We start from the raw sequence: 26524 nt of genomic DNA, 5'->3' as shown, positions 1-26524 counted from the left end.
ACGCGTTGGATGCCTTTTCTTGAGGTGAATATATATTTTCTATTCAAGGGATGTCTTTCCAGTGTTACCACACACCCTAGATACAAACTTGTGTTTTACTGATTTGTGTTAATCAAGCTTGGGGATAAGAAATGGTGTTCCAGGAACTGTATGATTCAACAATTGGCAGATTTCACTAAATATCAATGTCCATGTCAAATATAGGCACTGAATAATTATTGAAACCTGGCGTCATATCCACCTATAGTTGGTATAGTGCCACAGGTCATAAGTTACGCTTACGTACTCTAAGTGCATAGGAGTGTTATAAAAGATATACATAAAAGTTTCATACTGAGCATCCATTGTCTGCTTTTTCTAAATAGACTGTGATCCTACATCAGTGTAATGGAAAGAACATGAAACAGGGTGTGGATATCTGCATCTGAATATTTCCACTATAGGCATTAAATAATTTTTCAGCAGTAATAGACCTCAAAGATTAGGCAAGCAAAAATTCTGATTTTATGAATTAGAAAAGTGAGACCCTACAGCAATTAATTGACTTGTCCAAAGTCTCAAAGTCAAAGCGGCAAAGCTAGGACTCTGACCCAAACATTTTCATTTCCAGACCAGTTCTCTAACTCGAGCACTGTGCTGACGTGCTGTAGCCTCTCTTTGAATTTCCGCAGCTGTAAAATGAACGTGCTGAACTTGAGCAATGGTTTCCACACCCTGCGTTCTGTGTAATCCTGGGATTTCCACAGGATGACTCAGGGGCTACTTGGAAATGGTCATAATATAATGCAGAAGAGTCATGGCTTGGGGCCTCATTGGAGTTCTGTATAGAATTCATTTGAAAAAAATTTCATGGATAAAGAAAAATTTGAAAACCACAATTATCAACGACCCATTTCTAAGTTCTATAAATGTGAAATCATCATGCGTACATTTGAATTTTAGTAGAATTTCAGTCTCGTAAATCTAACAACTTCTAGCCATTTAAAAATATCACAGGTTTTTATTTGCTTCTGTGCTTAAGGATGTGAAATAGGAAATGTGGAAGGCGTTGTTGCAGACATACTATTTCTAACATGAATAATATTATGAGGCATCGTTTGTTGACTGCTTACCAAATTCCAGGCATTGTTTCATCAGCTTTACATATATTAATTCACTTAATTCTTATAATAACCTCATGAAATGTGGGTACTAAATTTATCCCCATTTTAGAAATAAGGAAACTAAAGTATAAAAAGATGAAGTAATTTATCCAATGTCACATAGCTAGTAAGTGGCAGATTCAGGCTGAATATTCACATGGGGTCCACTGGGTCATGACATAAATAGGTTCATTATAAATCACTCATGGTCAGATTAGAACATATCTGTGGTCTTCATGGTGCACAGTAACCGTTTATCTCTACAAACTACATTTCTAACCTCATGGTCTTCACCACCAGTGATGGTCAGTGAATTAGTAACTTGCATAAATAATCTCTGTTAATAGGAAACTGCTGAAGCACACAAGTGATTATTATGTGATCTGCAATGTCTACAACATCTTGGCTGGTTATCCGGCTGAGAAACCTTTAAATGCACGTGCTAAAGAGTCCAGATTCTATAAAACTGACACTATTGCCAGATCTAATACTGACATAGATCTGGCTTCAAAAATTTAAAAATTACCAAGACAGTAATTCTCACGAAATAGCTATTAAAGCATGGGAGTATTAGAAGCACCATTATCCTCAAAGATAAAATGCACTGATTTATAGAAGCCTGGCCAGATATGAGTAAGCCAAGTCTTTACAATAATAGGCACCTATAAAAAGGGAATTCCTCTGTCACTGGGACAGACTTTGTAGTCATGATGTGGCTCTAGCATTCATCTCATTGCCCCTACTCAGAAAGGCCTCTTCTTTCTCTCTCCAGCTGCTGGGAGCCATTTCAGTCCCATTACTCTTTTCGGGAACTTGGCTTTGTGAACTCCATCCACTCACTTAGTATTTACTGCTTTTTATTTACTTGTTCCTAGTGCAAGAACTACATTTTATCAATCTTCAAGTTTTCCATTGTATTTTCATATGATCGAAAAATGACTGATTGAATGACAATATCACTAGTCACACACACCCAAACTTTCAGAGGACCTCAGCCGCCCTTTGTAAACTTTGAATGCTGAAATAACCCATCTTTCTAAACGCAAACAGCCCAGGTTTCCTTCCACATGGCCATGTAGAGAAAACAGGGCTATCTGATCCATCCACAGCTTTTAGCTTATGCTTTTTCTTTCTGTTTTTGATTTCTGTTGCAGCTACAAGGTATCAAGACAGAAAACCAGTGCAACAGAGTCTGATATCCTTGCTCGTCCTGACATCTGTACAGGTCCCAACAGTACAAAGGCCTGAGGTCCCAAATTTATAATTCTTTAATTCATACTTATATGCCCAGCATTGTTTCCAAAGAGATTTGCAATAGCAGGGTACTCGGATCTGAAAGTGGTGCCAATCCTGACACTGTCCTCCAGAGTAAACTTTCCCCAACAAATACCGTGAATCTGGTGTTGAGTCCAGGGGACGAGTCAAGATTCCGTTCTGTCCTGATGAATTCCCCCTGTCAGTGGATATCAGTCAGGAACAATTCAGTCTTTCATAAAGAGTCTAATATCATGGGACCTCAAAAAATAAGAGGTTGGGTTCTTAATCTCATTCTGCCCAGGAAACTATCTATGGAAATGTAATTATTTCCATTGTGCATACCAAAGGATGTTGGATTTGGAGAATTTATGTAGCCATAATATAAGCACTGCTAGTCTTATTTTTTAAGTAATTAATTAATTAATTTTATTTTACTTTTTTAAGAATAGACTTTATTTTTCAAAACAGTTTTAGGTTTACAGAAAAGCTACAAAAAAGGACAGAGAGTTCACATATATCCTGTCCCCTCCGTCCACGGTTTCCCCTATTATTAATGTCTTGCGTTACAGTGGTACCTTTGTCACAATCCATGAATCAATATTGTCACATTATTATTCACTTATGCTCACAGTTTACATTAGGATTCACTCTTTGTGCTGTAAAGTTCTTTGGGTTTTGACAAATGTATGTCATGTATCCACCATTACAGTGTCATATGGAATAGTTTCACTGCTCTAAAATTACCCTGTGCACCACCTATTCATTCCTTTCTCCCTCCCTCCCCAAACTCTGGCAAACGCTAATCTTTTCACTCCATAGTTTTGCCATTTCTAGAATATCATATAGTTAAAATCATATAGTATGTAGCCCTTTAAGAATGGATTCTTTCACACAATATGCATTTAAGCTACCACTATGTCCTTTCGTGGCTGGACAGCTCATTTCTTTTGTTTTGTTTTGTTTTTCTTTTGCTGAGGAAGATTTGCCCTGAGCTAACATCTGTGCTAATCTCCCTCTGTTTTGTGTATGGGTCACTGCCACAGCATGGCCGCCAACAAATGGCATAGGTCCACGTCCTGGAACCAAACCCAGGCCACCAAAGTGGAGTGCACCGAACTTAAACACTAGGCCACAGGGCCAGCCATTATAGCTCATTTCTTTTTATCATTGATTATATTCCACAGAATGAATGTACCGCATTTTGTTTATCCATTCACCTGCTGAAGGATGTCTTAGTTACTTCCATTTTTGGCAATTTTGAATAAATAAAGCCTCCATGAACACTAGCATGGCAGTTTTAGTGCAGACATTAGTTGTCAACTCATTTGGGTAAATACGTAGCAGCATGATTGTATGGTATGCCTATGTTTAACTTCGTAAGAAACTGCCAAACTGTCTTCTGAAGTGGCTGTGCCATTTGGCATTCCCAATGGCAATGAATGAGAGCACTTTGCTCCACATCCTTGCCAGTATTTGGCGTGTGAGTGTTTTAGATTTTAGGCATTCATTAGATATGTCGTGCTATCTCGTTTTGATTTACAATTCCCTAATCACATATGATCTTGAGCATCTTTTCATATGTTTATTTGCTATGCATATATCTTATTTGGCAAGGTGTCTGTTCAGGTATTTTGCCCCTTTTTTATTGGATTCTTTCTTTTGTTATTGTTGTTTTAACAGTTCTTTGGATATTTTGAATACAAGTCCTTTATAAGTCTCTCGCAAATATTTTCTCCCAGTCTGTGGCTTGTCTCTTAACAGTGTCTTTCTCAAGAGTTTTAATTTTAATCAAGTTCAACTTCATTTTTTTCTTTCATGGATTATACCATAGGCTGTTGTATCTAGAAAGTTATCATCAAATCCAAAGTTATCTAGCTTTTTTTCCTATGTTATTTTCTATGATTTTTAAAGTTTTGTGTTTTGCATTTATACCTATAATCCATTTTTGAGTCAATTTTCGTAAAAGGTATGAGGTCTGTTTTTGTGTGTGTGGATGTCCTGTTGTTTCAGTACTATGTGTTTAAAAGACTATCTTTTCTCCCTTTGTCAAAATCAGTTGACTACATTAACGTTGGTCTCTTCTGGGCTCTCTATTCTGTTCTATTGGATTGTCTATTCTTTCACCAATATCACACCATTTTGATTACTCTAGCTTTATAATAAGTCTTGAATTTGGGTAGTATCAATACTCTGACTTTGTTTTCCTTTTCCATATTGTGTTGGCTGTTCTCGGTCTTTTGACATTTCACATACACTTTAGATTCAGGTTGTTGATAGACACAGAATAACCTGCTGGATTTTGATGGGAATTAAACTTATCAAGTCAGAAAGAATTGCCATCTTAACAATATTGAGTCTTCCTATCCATGTACATGGAATATCTCTCCATTTATTTAGCTCTTCTTTGATTTCTTCCATCAGAGTTTATAGTTTTCCTTCTATAGATACTGTATGTATTTGGTTAGAAGATTTTATACCTAAGTATTTAATTTTTTTAATGTTAATGTCAATGGCATTGTATTTTTAATTTGAAATGCTGATTGCTCATTACTGATATGATGAAAAGCAATTGTCTTTTGTATATTAGCCTTGTATCCTGCAACCTTGCTATAATAGCTTATTTATTCCAGGAGTCCTTTTGTTGATTCTTCTGTATTTTCTATGAAGACAGTCATCATCTGTAAACAGAAACTGCTTTATTTCTTCTGTATATCTTTTATTTCCTTTTCTTGTCTTATTGGATTAGCTAGGACTTCCCAAATGATGTTGAATAGGAGTGGTGAGAGGCTCCATCATTAACTTTTTTTTTTTTTTTAAGATTTTATTTTTATTTTTTTTTTCCTTTTTCTCCCCAAAGCCCCCCGGTACATAGTTGTATATTCTTTGTTGTGGGTCCATCTAGTTGTGGCATGTGGGACACTGCCTCAGCGTGGTTTGATGAGCAGTGCCATGTCTGCTCCCAGGACTCGAACCAACGAAACACTGGGCTGCCTGCAGCGGAGCGCGCGAACTTAACCACTCAGCCATGGGGCCAGCCCCCTCCATCATTAACTTTTGCTTGATCTTAAGGGAAAGCCTCTAGTTTCTCACCAGTAAGTATGATGTCAGCTGTAGGCTTTTTATAACTGAATGTTATCAGTTTGCATAAATTACTCTCTATTCCTACTTTGCAGACAGTGTTTATAATGAATCCCTGTTGGGTTTTGTCAAATCCTTTTCCTGTATCTATTGATATAATATGATTTTTCTACTTTAGCCTGTTGATGTAATAAGTCACATTAATTGTTTTTCAAATGTTGGACCAACGTTGCATGCCTGAATAAATCCCACTTATTTATGATGTATAATTATTTTAATACATTGTTGCATTTAATTTGCTAATATTTTATTGAGGATTTTTTCCATTTATGTTCACAGAAATACTCGCCTAGAGCTTTCCTTCTTATAATGTCATTGTCAGGTTTTGGAGTTAGAGTTATGCTGGCCTCATAGAATGAGTTAGTATTCCTTCTGTTTCTATTTTTGGAAGAGTTTGTAGAGAATTGGTATGCTTTCTTCCTTAAATGTTTGGTAGAATTCACTAGTAAAACCATCTGGACCTGGCATTTTGTGTTTTCAAAAGTTATTAATTGTTGATTCAACTTCTGTAATAAATATAGGCCTAACCAGATCATCTATTTCTTCTTGTGTGAGTTTTGGTCATTTGTGTCTTTTAAGGAATTGGTCCATTCATCTAAATTATTGAATTTGTGGACACAGACTTGTTCCCAATTGTATTAGTTAAGGTTCTCAAGAGAAATAGAACCAACAGGATATATATAAATACACACATATAACTTACATATAAACAGAGAGAGGTTTATCCTAAGGAATTGGCTCCTGTGATTGTGGAGGCTGGCAAGTTCAAACTCTGCAGGGTAGGCTGGTAGGCTGGAAGCCCACGGAAGGTGACATTGTAGTCTTGAGTCTGAAGGCAGTCTGGAGGCAGAATTCCTTCTTCCTTAGGGGAATTCAGTCTTTTCTCTGACAGCCTTCAAATGATTGAATGATGTCTTTGTCTACTCAGGTTTCTACAACAAAATACCATAAACTGGGGGGCTTAACCAACAGACATTTATTTCTCACAGTTCTGGAGGCTGGAGAGTCCAAGACCAAGGCGCCAGTTACCTTGGTTCCTGGTGGGAATCGTCTTCCTGTCTTGTAGAGGATCATCTTCTCCTGTGTACTCACATGATGGAAAGAGGAAGCTCTGGTGTGCCCTCCTCTTCTTATAAGGGCACTAATCCCATCGGGGGGCTCCACCCTCATTACCTCATCTAACACTAATTACCTCACAAAGTCCTCACCTCCAAATATCATCAAATTGGAGGTTAGGGTCTCAATATATGAATTTTGGGAGAACACAAATATTCAGTCCATAACAAACGAGGACCACCACATCATGAAGGATAACCTGTTTTTCTAATAGTCTATTGATTTAAATGTTAATGACATCTACAAAATACCTTCACAGTAACATTTAGACTAGTGTTTGACCAAACAACTGGTTAGCATAGCCTACCCAAGTTGACACATAAAATTAACCATCACAATAATATTCCTTTGTTATCCTGTTAATACCCATGAGATTAGTAGAGATGGTCTTTTATTTCTAATATTAGTAATTTGTGTCTGTTTTTTCATTTTCTAGGTTAGCCTGGCTAGAGAGAGGTTTACCAATTTTATTGATCTTTCCAAAGAACGAGATGTTAGTTTCACTGATTTTCTCTATTAATATCTTGTTTTCAATTTCTTCTCTAATTTTTGTTATTTCTTTTCTTCTGATTAATTTAGTTTTAATTTGCTCTCTCTTTTCTATTTTCCTAATATGGAAGCTTAGATTATTGACTTATATTCGTCTTTTTTTCTAATGTATGCATTCAATGCTCTAAGTACTGCTTTCAATGTGTCCCACAGATTTTGTTAATGTGTATTTTCTTTTCATTTAATTTAAAATATTTTAAAATTTCTCTTAAGACTTCTTCTTTCATCCACATGTTATCTAAAAGTGTGTTGTTTAATCTCCAAACATTTTGAGATTTTTCCATATATCTTTCTGTTATTGATTTCCATTTTAATTATGTTTTAATCTGAGAATATCGTTTGCATGATTTCTAGTTTTAAAAAATTTGTTAAGGTGTGTTTTATGACCCAGAATGTGTTCAACTTTGGTGAATATTCCATGTGAGCTTGAAGAAAATGTGTATTGTGCTGTTGTTGGATGAAGTATTTTATAAATGTCAATTAGGTCCTGTTACTTTATAGTGCTTTTTATTTTAACTATATCCTTACTGATTTTTATGCCTACTGAATATGCAGATTACTGATAGAAGGGTGTTGAGGTCTCCAAAGCTGGTGTTAGGCACAAACACCTTAAGCATCGTTATGTCCTCTTGGAGAATTGACTCCTTTATTATGCCTTTCTCTATCCCCGATAGTTACTTTGTCTGAAATGAATATAGCTATTCCAGCTTTCTTTTGATTAGTGTTAACATGGTGTATCATCCCCCATCTTTTTATTTTTAATCTAAGTGTGTCTTTATATTTAAAGTGGGTTTCTTGTAGCAAACATATAGCTGGGTCTTATTTTTTCTTTTACCCACTCAGTCTCTTTTAATTGGTGTATTTTTATTTCATTCTTATAACTGAAAAAAGTCATTAATAGACCAAAAAGACTTGCCTCTTAAAAGATAACTTCTCTTGTTAAATTGCAACTGATTCAGTCATAATGCTAAATTATATACACAGGAAATGTCTTTTATCTTCTAGCATAACGATTATAATGAAGAACTAATTTAATTTTTATTTTAGTCAATTTACATCATCTTTTCTCTGTTAATTACAGGTATTTAACAATAATATATTTAGACATATTTTTAAAGTAATATTGGACTAGAATTTGATCATTTATATTCTTGGCCACCACTGTTAACAAACCAATCAAATGCAAGATCAATGTCTGATAGGCACTTGAGAAGAGACTTTAAAGTATTAAAGAGTTTTTGAAAAGGAGAGAGAGAATCAGATTTAGATTTTGGAATGATAGCTCAGTGCCAGCAAAGAAGACAGATGCGTCCTGGAGGCAGGGAGATGAGCCAGGGACCTACTGAAGGCCAGAGATATGTGACGCTATGGTAGTGGAAGTCAATGGAGTGAATGACTTACACAGGTGTTAAGGAATTATACTAATCTATAGGATTTAGTGATGGATGAGATGAAGGAGTGAGAGTGTCAGGGATAATTCCAGGCTTTCAGGATTGAATGACTGGGCCATGCAAATGCTGTTATCTAAGACAGAGAATGTAGAAACAGAAACAGGCTAAAAGTGATGATAGTCCTCCTTTATGCATGACGTGCCACAGGACATCTGGGTAGAGATTTTCTAATTGATATTTCAATTAACCAGTTCTAAAGTTTGTGAAAGATATGTACACTTGAGGGTATTTGAGAGCTATCTATGCAAAGGCAGAAGCTGAATCTGTGAGGGCTCCTAGAATAGAAATAGAGATGGAGCTAAAGATATTGAAAATTGTAAAAGCCAATTATAACCTATTAGTCATTAGATCTTATGAACAGTACTTTATGTTCCTGTAATTAGACTGAGTCATTCCTAGAAAGTATTTGGCCATCTCTGGCAGCCTTTATATTTTTACCCAGCCTCTGTTTTGGTGACTAAAAGTTGTATCATCCAATCATATGAGTTATGTTTAGCCAAAACAATTTTTTATGAAAAAATGATATTGTACAACATCCAAAACTAGTTCATATTGGATATCAGAAAACTATGTGACATTTGATTCATAACAAATTTCCAAAGAAACAGATCTTCAAGAAAAAAGACTTCCTAGCCTATTTGAAACAAGTTCTGGTTCTCATTAACTTATAGTGTTGATTTACAGTTCATATATTATTTATCATATATTATTGCGATTCATATTATTATTTCTGTAAAAAACTAAGTATGTGCAAGGTTCTGTACTGAGCATTCTGTGAGATACAAAGATGAATCAAACATAAATGGCCCGTAAGATATAGATTAGTATGGGGAAATAAGATGCATACTTAGGTAAGTATACAAGTACAGAATTAAGAATCACAGACAATTTTATAATGAAATTAAGAAAACAACCCCATTTACAGTAGCATCAAAGACACATAAGACGCTTAGGAATAAACTTAGCAAAAGAAGTTCAAAGCTTACAGTATGAAAACTACAAAACATTGTTGAAATAAATTAAGGAAGATCTAAATAAATGGAAAAACATCGCATGTCCATGGATCAGAAGCACTGTTATGCATTGTTAAAAAGACAATATCCCCCCAAACTGATCTACAGTTGCAACAAAATCCCTATCAGAATCCCATTGACTTCCTAGAAATTGACAAGCTGATTCTAAAATTCATATGGAATTGCAAGGGACCTGAAATAGTCAAAACGATCTTGAAAAAGAACAAACTAGAAGCACTCACACTTCTGATTTGAAAACTTACTTCAAAGTAATGGTAATAGAGACAGCATGGTACTGGCACGCAACAAATATATACACAAATGGAATAGAATTGGAGAGTACAGAAATAAACCCATACTTCTATGGCCAACTGATTTTTTGACAAGGGTGCCAAGATATTCAATGGGGGAAAGAATAGTCCTTTCTTCTCCAAATATGGCTTATTTGTTGCTTTATAAAATAATTATTTCTGAATTAATTTCACTCCAGTCCTTGATTATATGTTCACTGGAGACAGCTTATTATTATCGTCGTGGTGGTTGCTATTTGGAAGCATAATGTTTGACACAGATCATTGCACATAGTTGGGGATTGATAAATATTTATGAAAGGAGGAAAATAATCAAGACAGGACAGTAATGAAGGAAGAAAGAAAGGGAAAGAAGAAGAAAATAAAACATGATTTTTCCCACGTTTCAAAAATGTAAGCACTATGAGGGACCCCAGAGATAACTTAATTTCCACATTTTATAGGGGATTGAAAAGTCCCAAAGAGGTTAAATGAGGTATCCAAGATCGCAGTGCTTGCTAATAACATAGCTAGTAACAAATTAGTTCTGATCCTCACCCAGTGTCCCTGCCTGCAATGCTGTTTCACTGAAAAGCAATCATCAGGTCAAGGGTATCAGTGAGAATATATTTCTCCATGCCTCAGAAGATTGTTTTATTTATCCTTAAAATGGATTCTAAAATCAAATGTGTATCTTTAACACAGTGACTAATTGAATTTATGGTCCAGGTTTTTCTTCCACATTATTTCTATTTTATGACTGTGGTTGAGCTAAATACTGAAAAACAAACTTGTAGCAGCTAATACCCACGGAGTGTATTACATGGCTTTGCAGACCTGATGTAATAGAATTTAGGTATTCAACTAAAATCAGGGTACTATTCTAATTTTTTCTTGAAGTTTATGAATTCTTTCAGTATTGAGTGAGGAATATATACGAGGTTATCCAGTGAGCCTCTCAGATCACCAAAATTCCTCAAAAATAGGAATCTCTTGGGGTGGGGTCCCGCAATTTGTGTTTTAACAAGCCTTTCAGCTCATTCTGAAGTACACAAAAGTTATGAATCACTGCCTTGGTCCATGTCCATCAACAGTTCTCACCTAAATTACTGAAGTTTCTTCCCACTGTCTCCTTGCTTTCCATCCTACCCCACGAATTATCTACATGGTTGCCAGAAAAAAGTTATAAGATAAAAACCTGATGAGTTGTTTCATTCTTCATTCATTCGTCAAATATTTATTGAGAGTCTAGCCCTTCAGGGTACAGCAATGAACATGAAGGATGAAGATTTCTATTCTTACAACACTTACATTCACTGTCTTTTTCCCCCTCCAAACTCTTCAGTGACTTCCTGGTGCTTAGAAAAAAGCCCAAACTCCTTTGTATAGTGGGCACAGCACTCAGTGGTCCAGGCTTTGGTTCTGAGGATTCGGTTCTCATCTTGCATCCTACACTCCAACCACATCATGCCAGTTGGTTTCTTGTTTACATTCTTTTGCAAGCTGACCCATCTTTTCCCTAGGGGAGCCCCCGAACCCTATTCTGCTCCTTTTGGTAACACCTACATCTACTTTAAGATTCAAGAATCATGTGTGACCAACACTCACATAAGAAGAAATAGATTATCTGAATAGGCTTATATCTATTAAAGAAATTGAATCAATAATTAGTAATCTTCCAAAACAGAAGGCACCAGGCTGAGATGGATTCACTGGTGAATTCTACCAGACGTTTAAGGAAGAAATTAGACCAATTCTCTACAATCTCTTTCAGAGGATAGAAGCAGAAGGAACACTTCTGAACTCATTCTAGGAGGTCAGCATTACCTTAATACCAAAACCAGAAAAAGACCTTACAAGAAAAGAAAACTACAAGCCGACATCTCTCATGAATGGAGATGCAAAAAATCCTCAACAAAATGTTAGCATATCAAATCCAAAAAAATATAAAAAGAATTATACACCACAAGCAAGTGGTATTTATTCCACACGTGCAAGGTTGGTTCACATTGGAAAATCATTAATTTAATCCATCACATCAACAGATTTTAAAAAATCACAATTGTATCATTATATGCAGAAAAAGCATTTGATGAAATGTAATACCCACTCATAAATCTCCCAGTAAACTAGGAAAAGAGGGACCTTCCTCAACTTGGTAAAGACTATCTACAAAAAACCTACAGCTGATGTCATTCCTAATGGTGAGGAACTCAAAATTTTCCCACTAAAATCAGGTAGAAGGCAAGAATGTACCCTCACACCACTCCTTTTCAACACTGTGCTGGAAGTCCTTGCTAATGCAATAAGGCAAGAATAAGAAATCAAAGGTATACAGACGGGTAAAGAGGACATAAAACTAGAAAAGGCAAAACAACGGAGACGAGACAAAGATCGGTGGTTGCCAGAGGTTGACGGGAGGGGAGAAATGAATAGGCAGAGCATATAGGATTTTTAGGGCAGTGAAAATACTCGGTATGATATTATAATGATGGATATATGTCATTATACTTTCTCCAAACCCACAGAATTTACAACACAAGAGTGAACCTTAAGGTAAAATATAGACTTTGGGTGGTTATGATACATCTATGTAGGTTCATCTTTTGTAAAATATGTACCATTCTGCTGGGTGATGTTGACAATAGCAGAGGCTATGCATGTGTAGGGGCATGGGGTATACAAGAAATCTCTGTATCTTCCTCTCAATTTGTTGTAAACCTAAAACTGCTCTGAAAAATTGTCTTTAAAAAAACAGTCAAGGAAGAAAAAAAGAATCTTGTGTGCTATGAAGCCTCAACTGACCTCTTTCCTAAAAAGGGAAATGACAACTCCCACATTGGTGCCCACGCTCCACCCTCTGTAATTCTATTTTATAGATATAGATACATAAAAATAAAATCTGCATATCCAAAAGCAAGATTAAAAAGTAAATGATAAACTGGAAAATGTTTTCCAAAAATGTGACAGTCATAAAGTTATTATACTTAATATATAACGAGCTCTTACCAAATGATAGGAATGTCAATAAAAGCCAGTAAGAGAACTGCAAAGGATCTTAAGGGCTATAAGGGAGAAGATGTCCTTAAGCTTGTCACCACCCTCTCTACTGTCATTGCTTCCATTCATGCCACTGACTTGGCCATGCTTACAGGTGTGTGGAGTTACATGGTTTAACTTGACGGAGAGGCAGAGTTTTGCATTGCATTTAAGTTCTAAAGCTTTTTAACAACAGAATCCCTAAAAATGTGTAGATAATCCATGGAATAAATATCAATAGTTGACTTAATATAAATGATGAGAACCCATAAGAGCCAAAACAATCTTGGGAAAAAACAAAGAACATAGTTGAAGGAATCATACTTCCAGCTTCAAAACTAACTACTGAGATACCATCATCAAGACTGTGGTACTGGGGCCAGCCCGGTGGCACAGTGGTTAAGTTCACACGTTCTTCTTCCGCGGCCCAGGGTTCACCAGTTCGGATCCCAGGTGCAGACCTATGCACCACTTGTCAAGCCATGCTGTGGCAGGTGTCCCACACATAAAGTAGAGGAAGATGGACACGGATGCTAGCTCAGGGCCAGTCTTCCTCAGCAAAAAGAGGAGGATTGGCAGTAGATGTTAGCTCAGGGCTAACCTTCCTCAAAAAAAAAAGACTGTGGTATTGGGGGCTAACCTCATGGCCAAGTGGTTACGTTCACACACTCCACTTCGGAAGCCCAGGGTTTCACTGGTTCAGATCCTGGGTGTGGACATGGCACCATTCATCAAGCCATACTGAGGCGGCATCCCACATAGCACAACCAGAAGGACCTGCATCTGGAATATACAACTATGTACTGGGGGGCTTTGGGGAGAAGAAGGAAGAACAAAAAGAAGATTGGCAACAGATGTTAGCTCAGGTGCCAATCTTAAAAAAAAAAGACTGTGGTACTGACATAAGGGTAGACATATAGACAATGGAATGGAACTGAAAGTCCAGAATTAAGCTCATACATGTGGGTTTAATTGAGTTTCAATAAAGGTGCTAAGACAGTTCAATGGGGAAAACACTCTTTTCAACAAAACGTGCAGGAACAACTGGAAAAGATGAAGTTGGATGCCTACATCACACCATATCCAAAAATTAACTCAAAATGAATCAAAGACCTAACTATGAGCTAAAACTATAAAACGCAGGGAAAAAAATAGGTGCTAATCTTTGTGACCTTGAATTAAGCAATATTTTCTTATATATGATACTAAAAGCATGATCAACAAAAGAATAAATTAAATTAGACTTCATCAAAATAAAAAAAACTTTTGTGCTTCAAAGGACACTATAAAGAAAGTAAAAAGACAACCCACAGGATGGGAGAAAATATTTGCAAATTGCATATCTGATAAGGGTCTAGTATCCAGCATACATAAAAAACTCTCACAACCAAACAGGAATAAGACAGCTCAATTTAAAAGTAAGCAAAGGATTTGAAGAGACATTTTTTCAAAGATGATATACAAATGGCCGATAATAATGGCCAATAATGAACAGATGCTTGACATCATTAGCATCATGGAAATGCAAATCAAAAGAACAATTTGATACCACTTCCCACTCACTAGGATAATAAAGTCAGAAAAGTTTTGCTGAAGATGTAGAGAAACTGGAATCCTCATACACTACTGATGAGAATATAAAATGGTGCAGCCACTTTGGAAATCATCTGGCATTTCCTCAAAGGTTAAACAGAGAGTTATCATATGACCCAGCAATTCCACTTGTAGGTATCCAAGAGAACTGCACAAAAACTTGTACATCAAAGTTCTAAGCAGCATTACTCATGATAGCCAAAAAGTGGAAACAACTCAAAGGTCCATCAAGTGATGAATGGATTAAACAAAATGTGGTACATCCACACAACAGAATATTATTGATCTATAAGAAGAAATGAAGTACTGATTCATGCTCTAATGAGTGACCCTTGGAAACATTATGCTCAATGAAAGCAGCCCAACACAAAAGGGTACATATTATATGATTCCATTGATATGAAATGGCCAGAAAAGGCGGATCCATAGAGACAGAAAGTAGATTAGTGGTTTCCAGGGTCTGGTGATGGAGAATGAAAAGTTACTGATAATGGTTTTCATCACTCTTTTTGAGGTGTTGAAATGTTCTGGAAGTAGATAGTAGTGATTATTGCACAATTTGTGACAATACTAAAACCCACTAAACTGTGCAGCTTAAAAAGTACGTTGAATTTTATCTCAATGCAAAATAATTAAACAAGGAAAAACATCAATGATGAATAAATGTAAAGAACAGTCGATGTCACTAGCAATAAAGAAGTGTAAAGCAAAACGAAAGGTTACTTTTTCCATTGCCTTGGTAGATAGGACCAAAAATAAAAATACTCAGTGCTGACAAGAGTGATCTCAAATACTGCTGCAAGAACTGTGAAATGATCTGTCCTTTGTGGAAAATCATTTGGTAATAAGTATCGAGAAGCTTAAGATGCTGATTCTATTTAACTTAGTCATCCCAATTCTAGGAATCTGCATTCCGTACTTGGCAGACCATACAGAAAGAGGACCTTTACCGTTTATTATGAAATTCCCTTTCTCTCTGAGGTAGACAGAAAGGATGTCTCACCCTCACCCTGGGTCCTATTTTGCCGCTATGTAATAGTTCTCCTCATTTCTATTTCCTTACTTCTACAGCTCAATCCCACTTTATCAATCTGATCTGGATGATTAGGACAGTATTCAAAACATCTGTTCAGCTCACCACCTCCGATTCCTACAGTTCAACCAGTTCGGTCACCATCTTACTCTTCCGGATTCCCTTCTTTCATTACATTATCACAACTCTCTATCACATGTTCTCCCTCAAAAAAAACAAGCCTATTATCTGTTTTGCCTCATAATAATGATGGTATTTTCTGGAACCAGATTGCTTGGGTTTGAATTCCAGCTTTGCCACTTACTAGTTATGTCTCAGCTTCCTCATTACATAGAGTTGTTGAGAATTATATAAATTAACACATTGGAAAACCCTGAATTTGTGTTAGTTACTATTACTGTTATAACCTCATAGAGATATTGTGAAGCTCAATATGATACTGTGCTTGAAACTCTTTTGTAATGTATTATTATCATTTATATTATATATAGTGTATTATAGTGACATATCGTCTTACAGTGTTTTATATTATAGTATTATAGTGATATATATCACTCATCTTCATAGATTACAGAAGAACAAGGACTATTATTTATTTTTTAATGGCCCACATTGCACAAAGTAAATGCTCAAAAATTTGTATTTTAATGAAATGTTACTTTTGTGATTCAGTCACTATTGACTTTTGGTTATGTTTAGAATAACATCTAAACACCATCTCATCAAGACCACTCACAATCTTGCTATAGCATATAGATCCACTCGTGTCTTCCACTCTGTCAGTGGTCTTCAAACTGTCCGCCACAAAGGGCAATCCACTACAGCACAGGAGAAAAATTTTAGCATGTCTATCTACATTTAGTTTTTATCTCATCCTTTGAAAATTTTCATTTCTTTGCATGTATCATTATTAATGTACGCAAAAATACTATGAAAATGCTATAATATGTAAATAAATGCCAAAAGTATATTAGAAGTGCAGGCTCAAAAAATTTTTACTAAGGGGGCGTACTGTCTAAAACATTTGGAGAGCAGCACACTGTCTCACATGGTCTCTCTCCTAGCGCCAAACTGATCTATTCAACTCCTCCTAGAACACAGTTTATATCTCTTTGTCTCCAAATCTGGCTCACAACCAGTCTGTCTGTTTGAAATGACAGTATGGCAGCCACTCCTTTTCAAACTGCAACTTGCATCCTTCACATCAAGACTTAACCATCACCAAACATAAGCTCTTAAAAAAAGGGTCTATACCTGGTCCATCATTGTATCTATCTCCAAGCCCCCACGACTCCACCACTACCACACAAAAAGGTTTTTGTAATAACTGGCACATAACAGGCTCCAAATACATGTTTGCTGAATGAATAGACGAACTCGGAGTTGGCTATTGGGAGGCAGGAGAGAGTGCTGGTTAACAGCAGAGGCTCAGATCCTGGCTCTGCCACTTACAAACTGGGCAGCCCCAAGCCTCAGATTCATCCTTTGTGAAATGAGGGTAATAAGAGTATCTCTCTCATAGGGGCGTTCTGAGGGGTAAATTAGTTAACACCTAGACCATTACAAGCATTCCATAAATGTTAGTATTATTATGGTGTCCCTGAGATTTAGACACAGTAATGTCTGTAAAGCATCTAGGGCACATAGAGTGAATAAGTGACAAAATCTTCTCTACCAGCCATGTCGATATGAATAATTCTTTGTTTCTTTCTTTCTTATTCTCTCAAATTTACCACCTCATATTTGCAGACAACTTTCTTGAGATTATGATGGCATGTTCACTTGGACTGAAGAGTTCCTGTCATCTTCCAGGTCTTGGGAATCTCCTTAGGAAGAATTGCCATGTTTTGCTTTGTTTTAATGGTATGATTGTTGCTACTGCTGTTCTTGTTGCTACTGTGTGTTTTAACGAGAGAAGATCCTCTATATTTCTAGGAAAAGCATGCTATGAATCTGGTGGATAAAACTCTCCTTCTTCTGAATTGCCAATAGCATCTTTTTTTGCAGAGGTTACTCACAGATAGTTATTTATAAATGTTATAGAACGAATACTTGCTGATTCCCTGCCCAGATAATAAAACTAAATAAAAAACATTATCTTGACCCAAAAAGGCTAATTTACTAGCATCTTTTAACGCAGAACATATCAAAAATTCATGAACTATAAATGGAGCAATTATCTTTTCTTTCTTGTCAATGGGCAAAATCGAAGACCTCTGTGGTACAATGTTCAATAGTATCTTGAATTTCCCATTTCCCTCCAAGAGTTATAACACTGAATACCCCAAAGTGTCACACCACTTCAGTGCAACTACGTGGAAGAGATAGTGGAGTGGAAGGAGGGGACAGATTAGACAATTTCTCGCAACTTATGGACATTTGAAAGAATTTTCCTTTGTCATTTGGGGTTTTAAGGACTGATTATCTGTTAAATCAACACATCCCATTATATTCATACAGCTCTTAAACTATAAAAAAATAATTTTTGTAGTTGACATAATTGTCTAGTTAGAAAAATCCCAAAGAATCAACAGCAACAATAAAAGCTCCTGGAACTAATAAGCAATTATAGCTAGGTTTCAGGATACAAGGTTAATATGCAAAAGTCAATTGCTTTCCCATATACCTGCAATGAACAACTGAAATTTGGAAATTCAAAACACATCATTTACAATGGCACCAAAAATATGAAATACTTAGGTATAGCTCTAACAAAAGAAGAAGAGTACAAAACTGACGAAGGAAGCCAAAGAAAGAAAGCAAGAAATGGAAAGATATTCCATGATCATGGATAGGAAGACTCAATATTGTTAAGATTTTCAGTAAGATGTGAGTTCAGATACCTCACCAAAGAAGACATATAGATGGCCATAAGTATATGAAAAGACACTCAACATATGACATTAGGGAATTGCTAATTAAAACAACAATGAGGGGCTGACCCCACGGCCTAGTGGTTAAGTTTGGCGCACTCTGCTTCTACAGCCCAGGTTCACTTCTGGGTCTGGACCTACAACCACTCGTTGGCAGCCATGCCGTGGCAGTGACCCAAATCCAAAATAGAGGAAGACTAGCACAGATGTCAGTTCATGGCTAATCTTCCTAAGCAAAAAGAGGAGATTGGCAACAGATGTTAGGTCAGGGCTTATCTTCCTCCGTGAAAACAAAACAAAGCAAAGAGATTACACAACACACCTGCTAGAATGGCTAAAACTCAAAAAACTGACAACACAAGGATATGAAGCATCAGGAGCTCTCATTCATTGCTGGTGAGAAGGCAAAATGGAGCAGTCACTTTGGAAGACGGTTTGGCAGTTTGACACAAAGCTAAATCATTACCACATGATCCAGCAGTCACTGTCCTAGGCATTTATCCAAATGACTTGAAAATGTACGTCCACACCAAACCCTGCACACGAATGTTTATAACCGCCAAAAATTGGAAGCAGCCAAGACACGCCCTTCAATCAATGAATGTAGAAGTGAACACTGGTACATCCATTCATGGAATTTTGTTTAGCAATAAAAAGAAATGAGCTTCAAGCCACAAAAAAGTCATGAAAGAACCTTAAATACACATTGCTAAGTGAAAGAATACAGTCTAAAAAATCTACATACCGCATGACACCAAGTATATGACATTCTAGAAGGGCAAAACTAGAGACCATAAACAGATCAGTGGTTGCCATGGGCTCCGGGGGGGATGGCAGGGAGGAATCAGTAGAGCACGGGGGATTTTTGAGGGCAGTGGCAGTATTCTGTATGATACACTAACGGTGGATACACAACATCATGCATTTGTCAAAACTCATAGAACTGCACAACTCAAAACGTGAACCTTACTGTCAATGATGGACTTCAATTAATACAATGCATCAATATTGGTTCATCAACTGTAACAAATGTACCACACATATAAGAATTCTCTACTTTCTGCTCAACTTTTCTGTAAACCTAAAACTGTTCTAAAGAATAAAATCTATTATAAAAAAATTTGTCCATAGTAAATGAAAAAATTAACTCAGTAAATTATATATATACATACATATAAAAGTAAATACATAATATATACACGTGGAAACACATTCAGACAAAATTAACTAACTATACATCTCTTTTCATGATGATTTTTTAACATTATATTCTGTTATTTTCCCTCTCCTAACGTAATGATTCTACAGGGACTAATTGTCAATGGGAGGTGAGGAAATGCAGACAACTATGCTAAATTACGCTTACAAGAAATTTGGTAGTGAGGGGAACTAGGGATGGTTGCGGGAGTCTAGTAAAGAATTATTTTTAAAGGTAAAATGATGCCAACTATAAAATATATATAGTTCTTAACTCATTAAATTTTATTCTCTAGTTATTTCACTTTCTTTCAAGCAATATAAATGGATCCTTGATATAAACCTGCATACCAACAGTAGATATCAAGTTTTCCCAGTGAGTTAAAATGCGAGGAGAACAGAACAAGCACATACCAATTCATCGATGCTGATCATTAGAACATTCTGATATTCTTTGCCATCTTTACCTTCAATATCACAGTCAGACGATGCTACTGGCAACAGAACAAGGATCAGGGGAGGAATTCCAAAGATATACCTAAAAGAAACTAAATTCAACAGTAAGTAAGAATAAGTTAAATATTATAAGTCATATAATTTGATTGTGGTGTTTCAATTGGCCTGACCACTTATTTCTAATAATTTTAAAAATGTATCTCAATTTTCGGATAGTGTGGGAAGAACCCTAAAATTCAATATTAGGTAACAACCAAAATAGGACAGCACTTCAGAGTTTAGGTTTCTTCCATTTTTTTATTTAGAAATTACTCTGGGAAGGCAGAACAGGTGTGATGACAGCAGAGTTTCTTTGCTTCTGAACAACACGAATACAGTTTATTGAATTTCAACCTATGTTGAACATCCCTACAAGAAAAGGCATCTACAGGTAAATGGGTAAACTACAGGTAAAAAAAGTTACAAATGTTTGGAATTTTATGCTCTGTGGCCTGTGACTGTATATTTCTGTAAAACATGATGGCTGTCCCTGTGTCCAGCTGCTTCCTGAGTCAGCACTGCAGGAGGTTTATCTCTGAGGTACTGCTCTGTCATTGCATTATTCCTTTTTACTGATGGACCTTAAAGGGTTTACCCTTCCCAGAACTGTGACAATGTTGAAACCGATATTCTAAGTGCCCAGAGACCCATATTCTCTTCAAACACAGCTCTGTCTAGCTTCTTGACATGTTAGAAAAATCCAATAAATAAATTCACAGCCTGTTGACTAATGATTTATATCTGTTTTTTATAAGCCTTCCCAATTAGGGGCAATTGTCTAATCAGAGGGGATGAAATTATATATGGTGCCATTTCAGGCAGGAATAATATACTGGAGAGAAAGCCAATGATTCCCAGAGACATTGAACTCTGGTTGTACTGGGACTTATTTCTTCATGAGCCCGCCAGAGTGTCTTGTTTGCATCTTTCTGTAAACTCTTGAGTTATGTTGACAATATATTTCCTGAGAATTTACCAAATGAACTTTAACTGTACTTGTTGAGTACAAGACATTTCACATGTGTGTCTTCTCTGATTAAGATCACAAACAATTAAATTCCTTGGGACCCAAGGAACTAATACTGTGACAACAATCTAACGACTGTTAAATATATCATTAAGTTCCCAATAACATTGTCATCTATTATATCATTATCTGTCATCTAAAACTCAGTAGCACTCCCCAATAAATTATGTGCTATTAGCGACCCATATTTTTACACATAGAGAAAGTAGGCTAGGTAGCAGATACAGGAACAAACGTGAATCCTACATCTCATCTTTATATGTCACTGACACTCGACAAGGTAAGAGGAACAAAATGAGACATAGAATCTATTCATGGTTCCGCCACTAAGTGTCTAAATTTGTGACAAGAAAAATTCACTTAGGAAATCAATAATGTTGATGATGCTAGTTACCTTCAGCTGAGTACCATGTGTTAAGCGGTGCCTTAAACATATTATCTCCAAAGATCAAAAGACTCCTTTAAGTTAACTTTTTGTAAAACACAGATAGTAGGTGCGGGGTCTGAATTCTAACTTGAGCTTCCCGCCTCAGCAGAATTTGACTACAAATGGTCATAATCTTTTGATAACAGGGAATCCCATTAGTCTTCTGAATGGAAACCACTTCCATGTAATATTACACAGCTCTGCCTCTTTCTCTTCTATTTCTATTCTTTCATCCTGAAGATTCTCAAACAATGATCAGTTGCTAATTATTTGCTAGGTCCTAACTTTGTAATCAGATTTGTATAGATTGTATAGAGTCAAACTTTTTATGTTCTCTGTCATCTTACAGGTGTCCGGAGGGTATACTTTGGGAGGAATAGTTGATAAAGGAAAAGTTATATGGCATATACCTTCAAATAAGTTTTAAGGAGAATATAATAAAATAATTAAATACTAGAATGAAAAAGAGACATTTTTACCATTATACATAAATGCTATTTTAAAGGTCTACCTTTTATGTTTTAATAAAAAGAGGTTGTTTTATTTTCTATGAGCACTAGCTACTGTATCCTCTTCACACCTATTTTCAGTTCTTAATGCTCCCCAAATTCATATCGGCCTATTAATTCATAGAATGGCATTTTATCAATACTTTCAAATGATAGCTTGGTGGAAAATTCAGTCTATTTTGTGCATTACAACTAGTTTCTCAATTCTAAAACATAGTTTGCCTGGTCTGGTAAAGAGTTTCTTTTGTTGCCATTGTTGTTGTTAAATAAGTTAGCCCCAGACAGACGAGGGCAACGCAAAGCACAGAGGGTTTGTAGGATGGAGTCTTGAGGTTTTTGTCTTGGTACGACAATGGGCTGTGTGACTGAGAGACAGAGCATCTTTTAAGCTTTCACTTGCCTGATTTGTAAAATGAAAACTTTCGAGCAAATGATCCCTTAATGTCTCTTCCAACTCTCAAGCACCTTAATTCTGAGAATCTACCTGGCCATCCGAATACAGTAACTGTTTAGATTTGAAATCACCTCCTTAACAGCGCTGCTGACACACCCAGGGCTTTGCACTCACAGCTCATAGGTTCCGGGTCTGTCATTAGTGACTTTCAGCTTGTTCCGTAATTGAAGTCTTTCCTCCACGCCACATAGAAAGTCACATATTAAGACTGCCAAGTCTGAGTGTGCTTTTGACATTGTCACAATAAGAAAAAGATTCTGCTTTTATTTTGTGCTGTTTCAGATTATACATAGACACCCACACCTTCCCCCCACTATGAACTTTTCATTAGGTTACATAAAAGACAAACCATAAAGAATAATGTAAGGCAAGCCTGGGCTTCTGGAATTTTCTTTAGATCTCCTGAAGGGATTGAAACTGGAGAATTGTTTTCAGTAGGGAATTTGGTTAAATCAGAATGATGGTTGTCTAAAAATTCTTGTTGGTTTTTAATTTCAGCCAAATAATACATTCAATCCTCAGCTACTTAAGTTATGGGGTCAAAGTGAACACAAACAAATTAGTTTCTATAGTCCATCAAATCCTATCTCTCATCAATCTTTAAGATCAATAGGTGTTTACTGACTGTCCATTATAAATAGTACATAGACCTGTTTTCATTGGGAATTTTAAAAAATGGTCAAAAGACATTCAAGATGGAATGGATGACATTATCTGAACATATAAGACTTGACTTTAATATGAACAATTGGCACAAGCAAATGAGTGAATAAAGAAAGAATAAACAATAGAAAGCAACCATGTGTTGTATGGAAATCAGCTTTTTAAGGTTACAAAAATGAATTTGATCGTGCTCACATAAATCATGCCACAACCATATGAAGACTGGAGTATAAGTTCTATCCACAAATCCCATGATAAACACTTACAGACATTCCTGAAGCCATCCAATAGTATTCACACAATATTTCACTTAATCCCACAACCATTTCATGAGGTGAGTACTACTAATTACTAACATTTCTGCAGATGGAGAATCTGAGACCCAAAGAAAATTTTTCCCCATATATAACGTAAGAGACGAGATTCAAACCCAGGTTTGTCAGATTGAACAGTCTAGAAACTCAGCATTTACATACTAAGCTACACTGCTTCCTACAAAAATAACTGTGAGTGTGTGTGCGTGCGTGTGTGTAGCAAGGGACATGTATAGAACCCCATCTTCCTCCACATGAACCTCACGAAGGTATTTCCTGGCCAAGCTCTGAAACACTGCATCAAACACTATTATTTCAGGAAAAACTACACTCATTATTTGCTCTCATTACGCTAGGTTATGTGTCAGGGGTGAGACCAGAAACAATTTCACATGCATGAGTGTGAACACGACATGTAAGTTAGTCCTACAAAATAAACTTTTCCATTTTTGTTGAAGACATTTAACCATTGATGTGGATGTGTAATTCTCCTTTATACTTGTTCAGGTTTTCTAACCTTCCTCAGTTCTCTGTTTTTATTACTATTCCATTTTCGGCCCTCAAATATGATTAAATTATCTAAACTAGATAGCACAGTTGAGGACACATAGTAGGTCCTCAATTACTCCAACTCCCAAAAGAAGTAGCAAAGAAAAAGGGTAAGGAGGAACCCTATCCACAGGCTCCTCCACTTTACCCCTCCACTTTCGATGAGACGGGGCACAAGGATTAGAACCCGGAGCGATCCAGAAAGCAGGAGATTTGCATGAGATCCACGGCATTGTAAGGAAAACAGGGCTATAGTCAATTTCTAATTCTAGATTAAACTTCTGGAGGATACTCTTTACAAATCTTCTTCCATAATTGTCTTGGATACTCTAACTGCCATCCCTCCCACCCCTTTATTTTGTTACTGATCCGGTAGGTCTCGGCTATGTCAATTCTTGACTCTGTAATACCTATGACGGGAAAGGCCTCCTTCCATCTAACGGTGTCGCCAGGAAAGCGCGCAGCCCAGGCGTCAAAGCGAGGAACTATCTTCTCTCCATCGCCGCACCCTCCCCCACCCGTCTTCTTTTGCTTGAGGAAGTATTTACTGTAAGATATTCCAATTTGCCTCAGCAGAGCCTCTCCCCACACACGTCTTTTCCCCCTTATATTTTCCCGTAAACGTTTTGGCGCTTCACGTTGGCCATATGGCTGCCAACGGAACCCGGCTTGTCTTTACTCTGCCCTTGTCCATTTTAAGTCCGGATTCTGCACAAATAAAATATAGAAGATCTCAGCAAGGGTCTAGAATTTACAGTTACGCCTATCTAATCCTGCCTCCGCCAAAGAGCACCCATAGAGGAAAAAACAAAAACCCCAAACTGTCCTTCTTCAGTGCCAGCCCGAGCGCTCGGGTTCCCAGCAAAAGACACACAGTACAGCCCCAGTCGGAAACTCCCAGTCTCACTGAGGGGGGAACACGGGGTTTTCCAGAGACCGGTCCCCTTTGGGTTTAAAAGAGCGTCCCGTGGGAGCCTCGCTTTCACTTCTCTAGGGAGTTCGGAGCTGCAAGAGCCCAGGCACTGGCCGATCGCGGGGCGCCTGGGTGTGATCTGGCGCGACAAAGATCAAGGGGACAGTGGGGTTTGCGTCGGGTGGACGCAAGGCAGCGCTGGCCAGGGAAGACTGACAGCCACCGGCTAACCCCGGGACCCGGCTGCCGGCCGCCGCGGCTGAGCCGCACGGGGGCTGCAGCGCTCGGTCTCCGGACCGAAAGCAGGCGTCGGGCACTGCGTCTCTCAGGCTGGCAGGCGCAGCAGTCCCAGGTGCAGGTGGCTGTGGGCCAGGGCACTCAGGCGCGGCTGCCGCTGCCCGTGGGAGAGCCAGTGCTCTCGGCTGGTCCAAAGTGCAAGGCCGGGCAGTTCCCGGACGCGCCTGGACACGGGGCCCCGCAGCGCGTCCCAGAGCCCCCGGCGTGCCGGGCGCGCGAACTTCTGCGGCCGGGAGAGGAGCGCTTACCATGGAACATGATCTGCGGGAGGCGGGCGTGGTCATGGTGATCGCAACTGCTGCAGGAGCGAGCTCTCACCGCCCATACTCACTCCCAGGACCCTGGTCTTCCGCGGAGGTGCCGGGAGTCGGTGCCGGCGAGGGCCGTCTCTGCCGCTGGCTCCTCTCACCCACGCCGCGCCTGCTGTTTCATCCATCCCAAGGGGGGCGGCACACACCACGGCCCGGCTCGGCGCTTTGCCTTTCCCATAACTTCCGTAGGATCAGCCGGCGGTGTACTTTCAGTTTCTCCTTTGCGCTTGGTCCGCAGGTTCGATCTTTGAGTTCCTCACTGGGGCGCCTTCACGGCCCCCCCTCTCCTGGGCACCTGCGTCCTCCCCTGGCGCTTCCTGTGCACCTGGACCAGGACCAGAGGAGGGCGCGAACTTCCAAGGCACAGCGGGAGGCACCAGCTAGCCGTCTGAGTCAGAGCGATTCGAGGCGAAAGACTTCCCGATGACCTCTAGCCGCCTTGGCAAAGCCAGGCGACTGGGATCTAAAAGCATCGCTTGCTAATGTATCCACGAAAGCCGCAAATGTGTAGGGCGAAAGCTGGGCTATGGCAAGCGGACGCCACGGAGGAGGCGTCTCAGCTCTCGCCGCGGATGTGGTGGACGATGCCAAGTCGTCTTGTAAAAAAAAAAAAAAGGAAGTAAAGAATGAATAAGAGGGTCACGCCCTCAGCTCCTCCAACATCTCTATCAGTCTCTTTCCACTCTGTTTTTTGTACATGTACCTGCCCAGGTGAGACCGCAAAGCAAAATAATCCCGTGGGCCCACCTAATCTGGTAAGTGGTATCTTTGGACTTGAGACTCAAAACCCAAATTAGGTGGAGGAAATGGAGACTATAATCGGTAATAACTGTGACTCCCACGTGCCCATTTATCTGAGTTGGCTACGGAATCA

General features: G+C 38.0%; 1 protein-coding gene across 4 annotated transcripts in view; it reads right to left on the bottom strand.

Annotated features, from left to right (window-relative positions):
- Positions 1–26249, bottom strand: part of IL7 (interleukin 7) — a 49048-nt gene extending 22799 nt beyond the window's left edge. For 2 of the 4 annotated variants that reach the window (XM_023648427.2, XM_023648428.2), the window contains exons 1-3: positions 25588–26218; positions 20106–20239; positions 2533–2595 (exon numbers count right to left, since the gene is read on the bottom strand). In XM_023648427.2, coding sequence (XP_023504195.1) covers positions 2533–2595; positions 20106–20239; positions 25588–25597 — 207 coding nt within the window. In that variant the 5' untranslated portion in view covers positions 25598–26218. Of the gene's footprint in view, positions 1–2532; positions 2596–20105; positions 20240–25587 lie in introns of all 4 variants that reach the window. The other 2 variants (XM_001491850.7, XM_005613041.4) reach the window with 1 other exon arrangement.
- Between the last annotated feature and the right edge of the window lie 275 nt (positions 26250–26524).

Source organism: Equus caballus, chromosome 9 (assembly GCF_041296265.1).
Source record: "Equus caballus isolate H_3958 breed thoroughbred chromosome 9, TB-T2T, whole genome shotgun sequence".
Lineage (NCBI taxonomy): Eukaryota > Metazoa > Chordata > Mammalia > Perissodactyla > Equidae > Equus > Equus caballus.
This window is presented reverse-complemented; position numbering and strand designations above follow the sequence as displayed.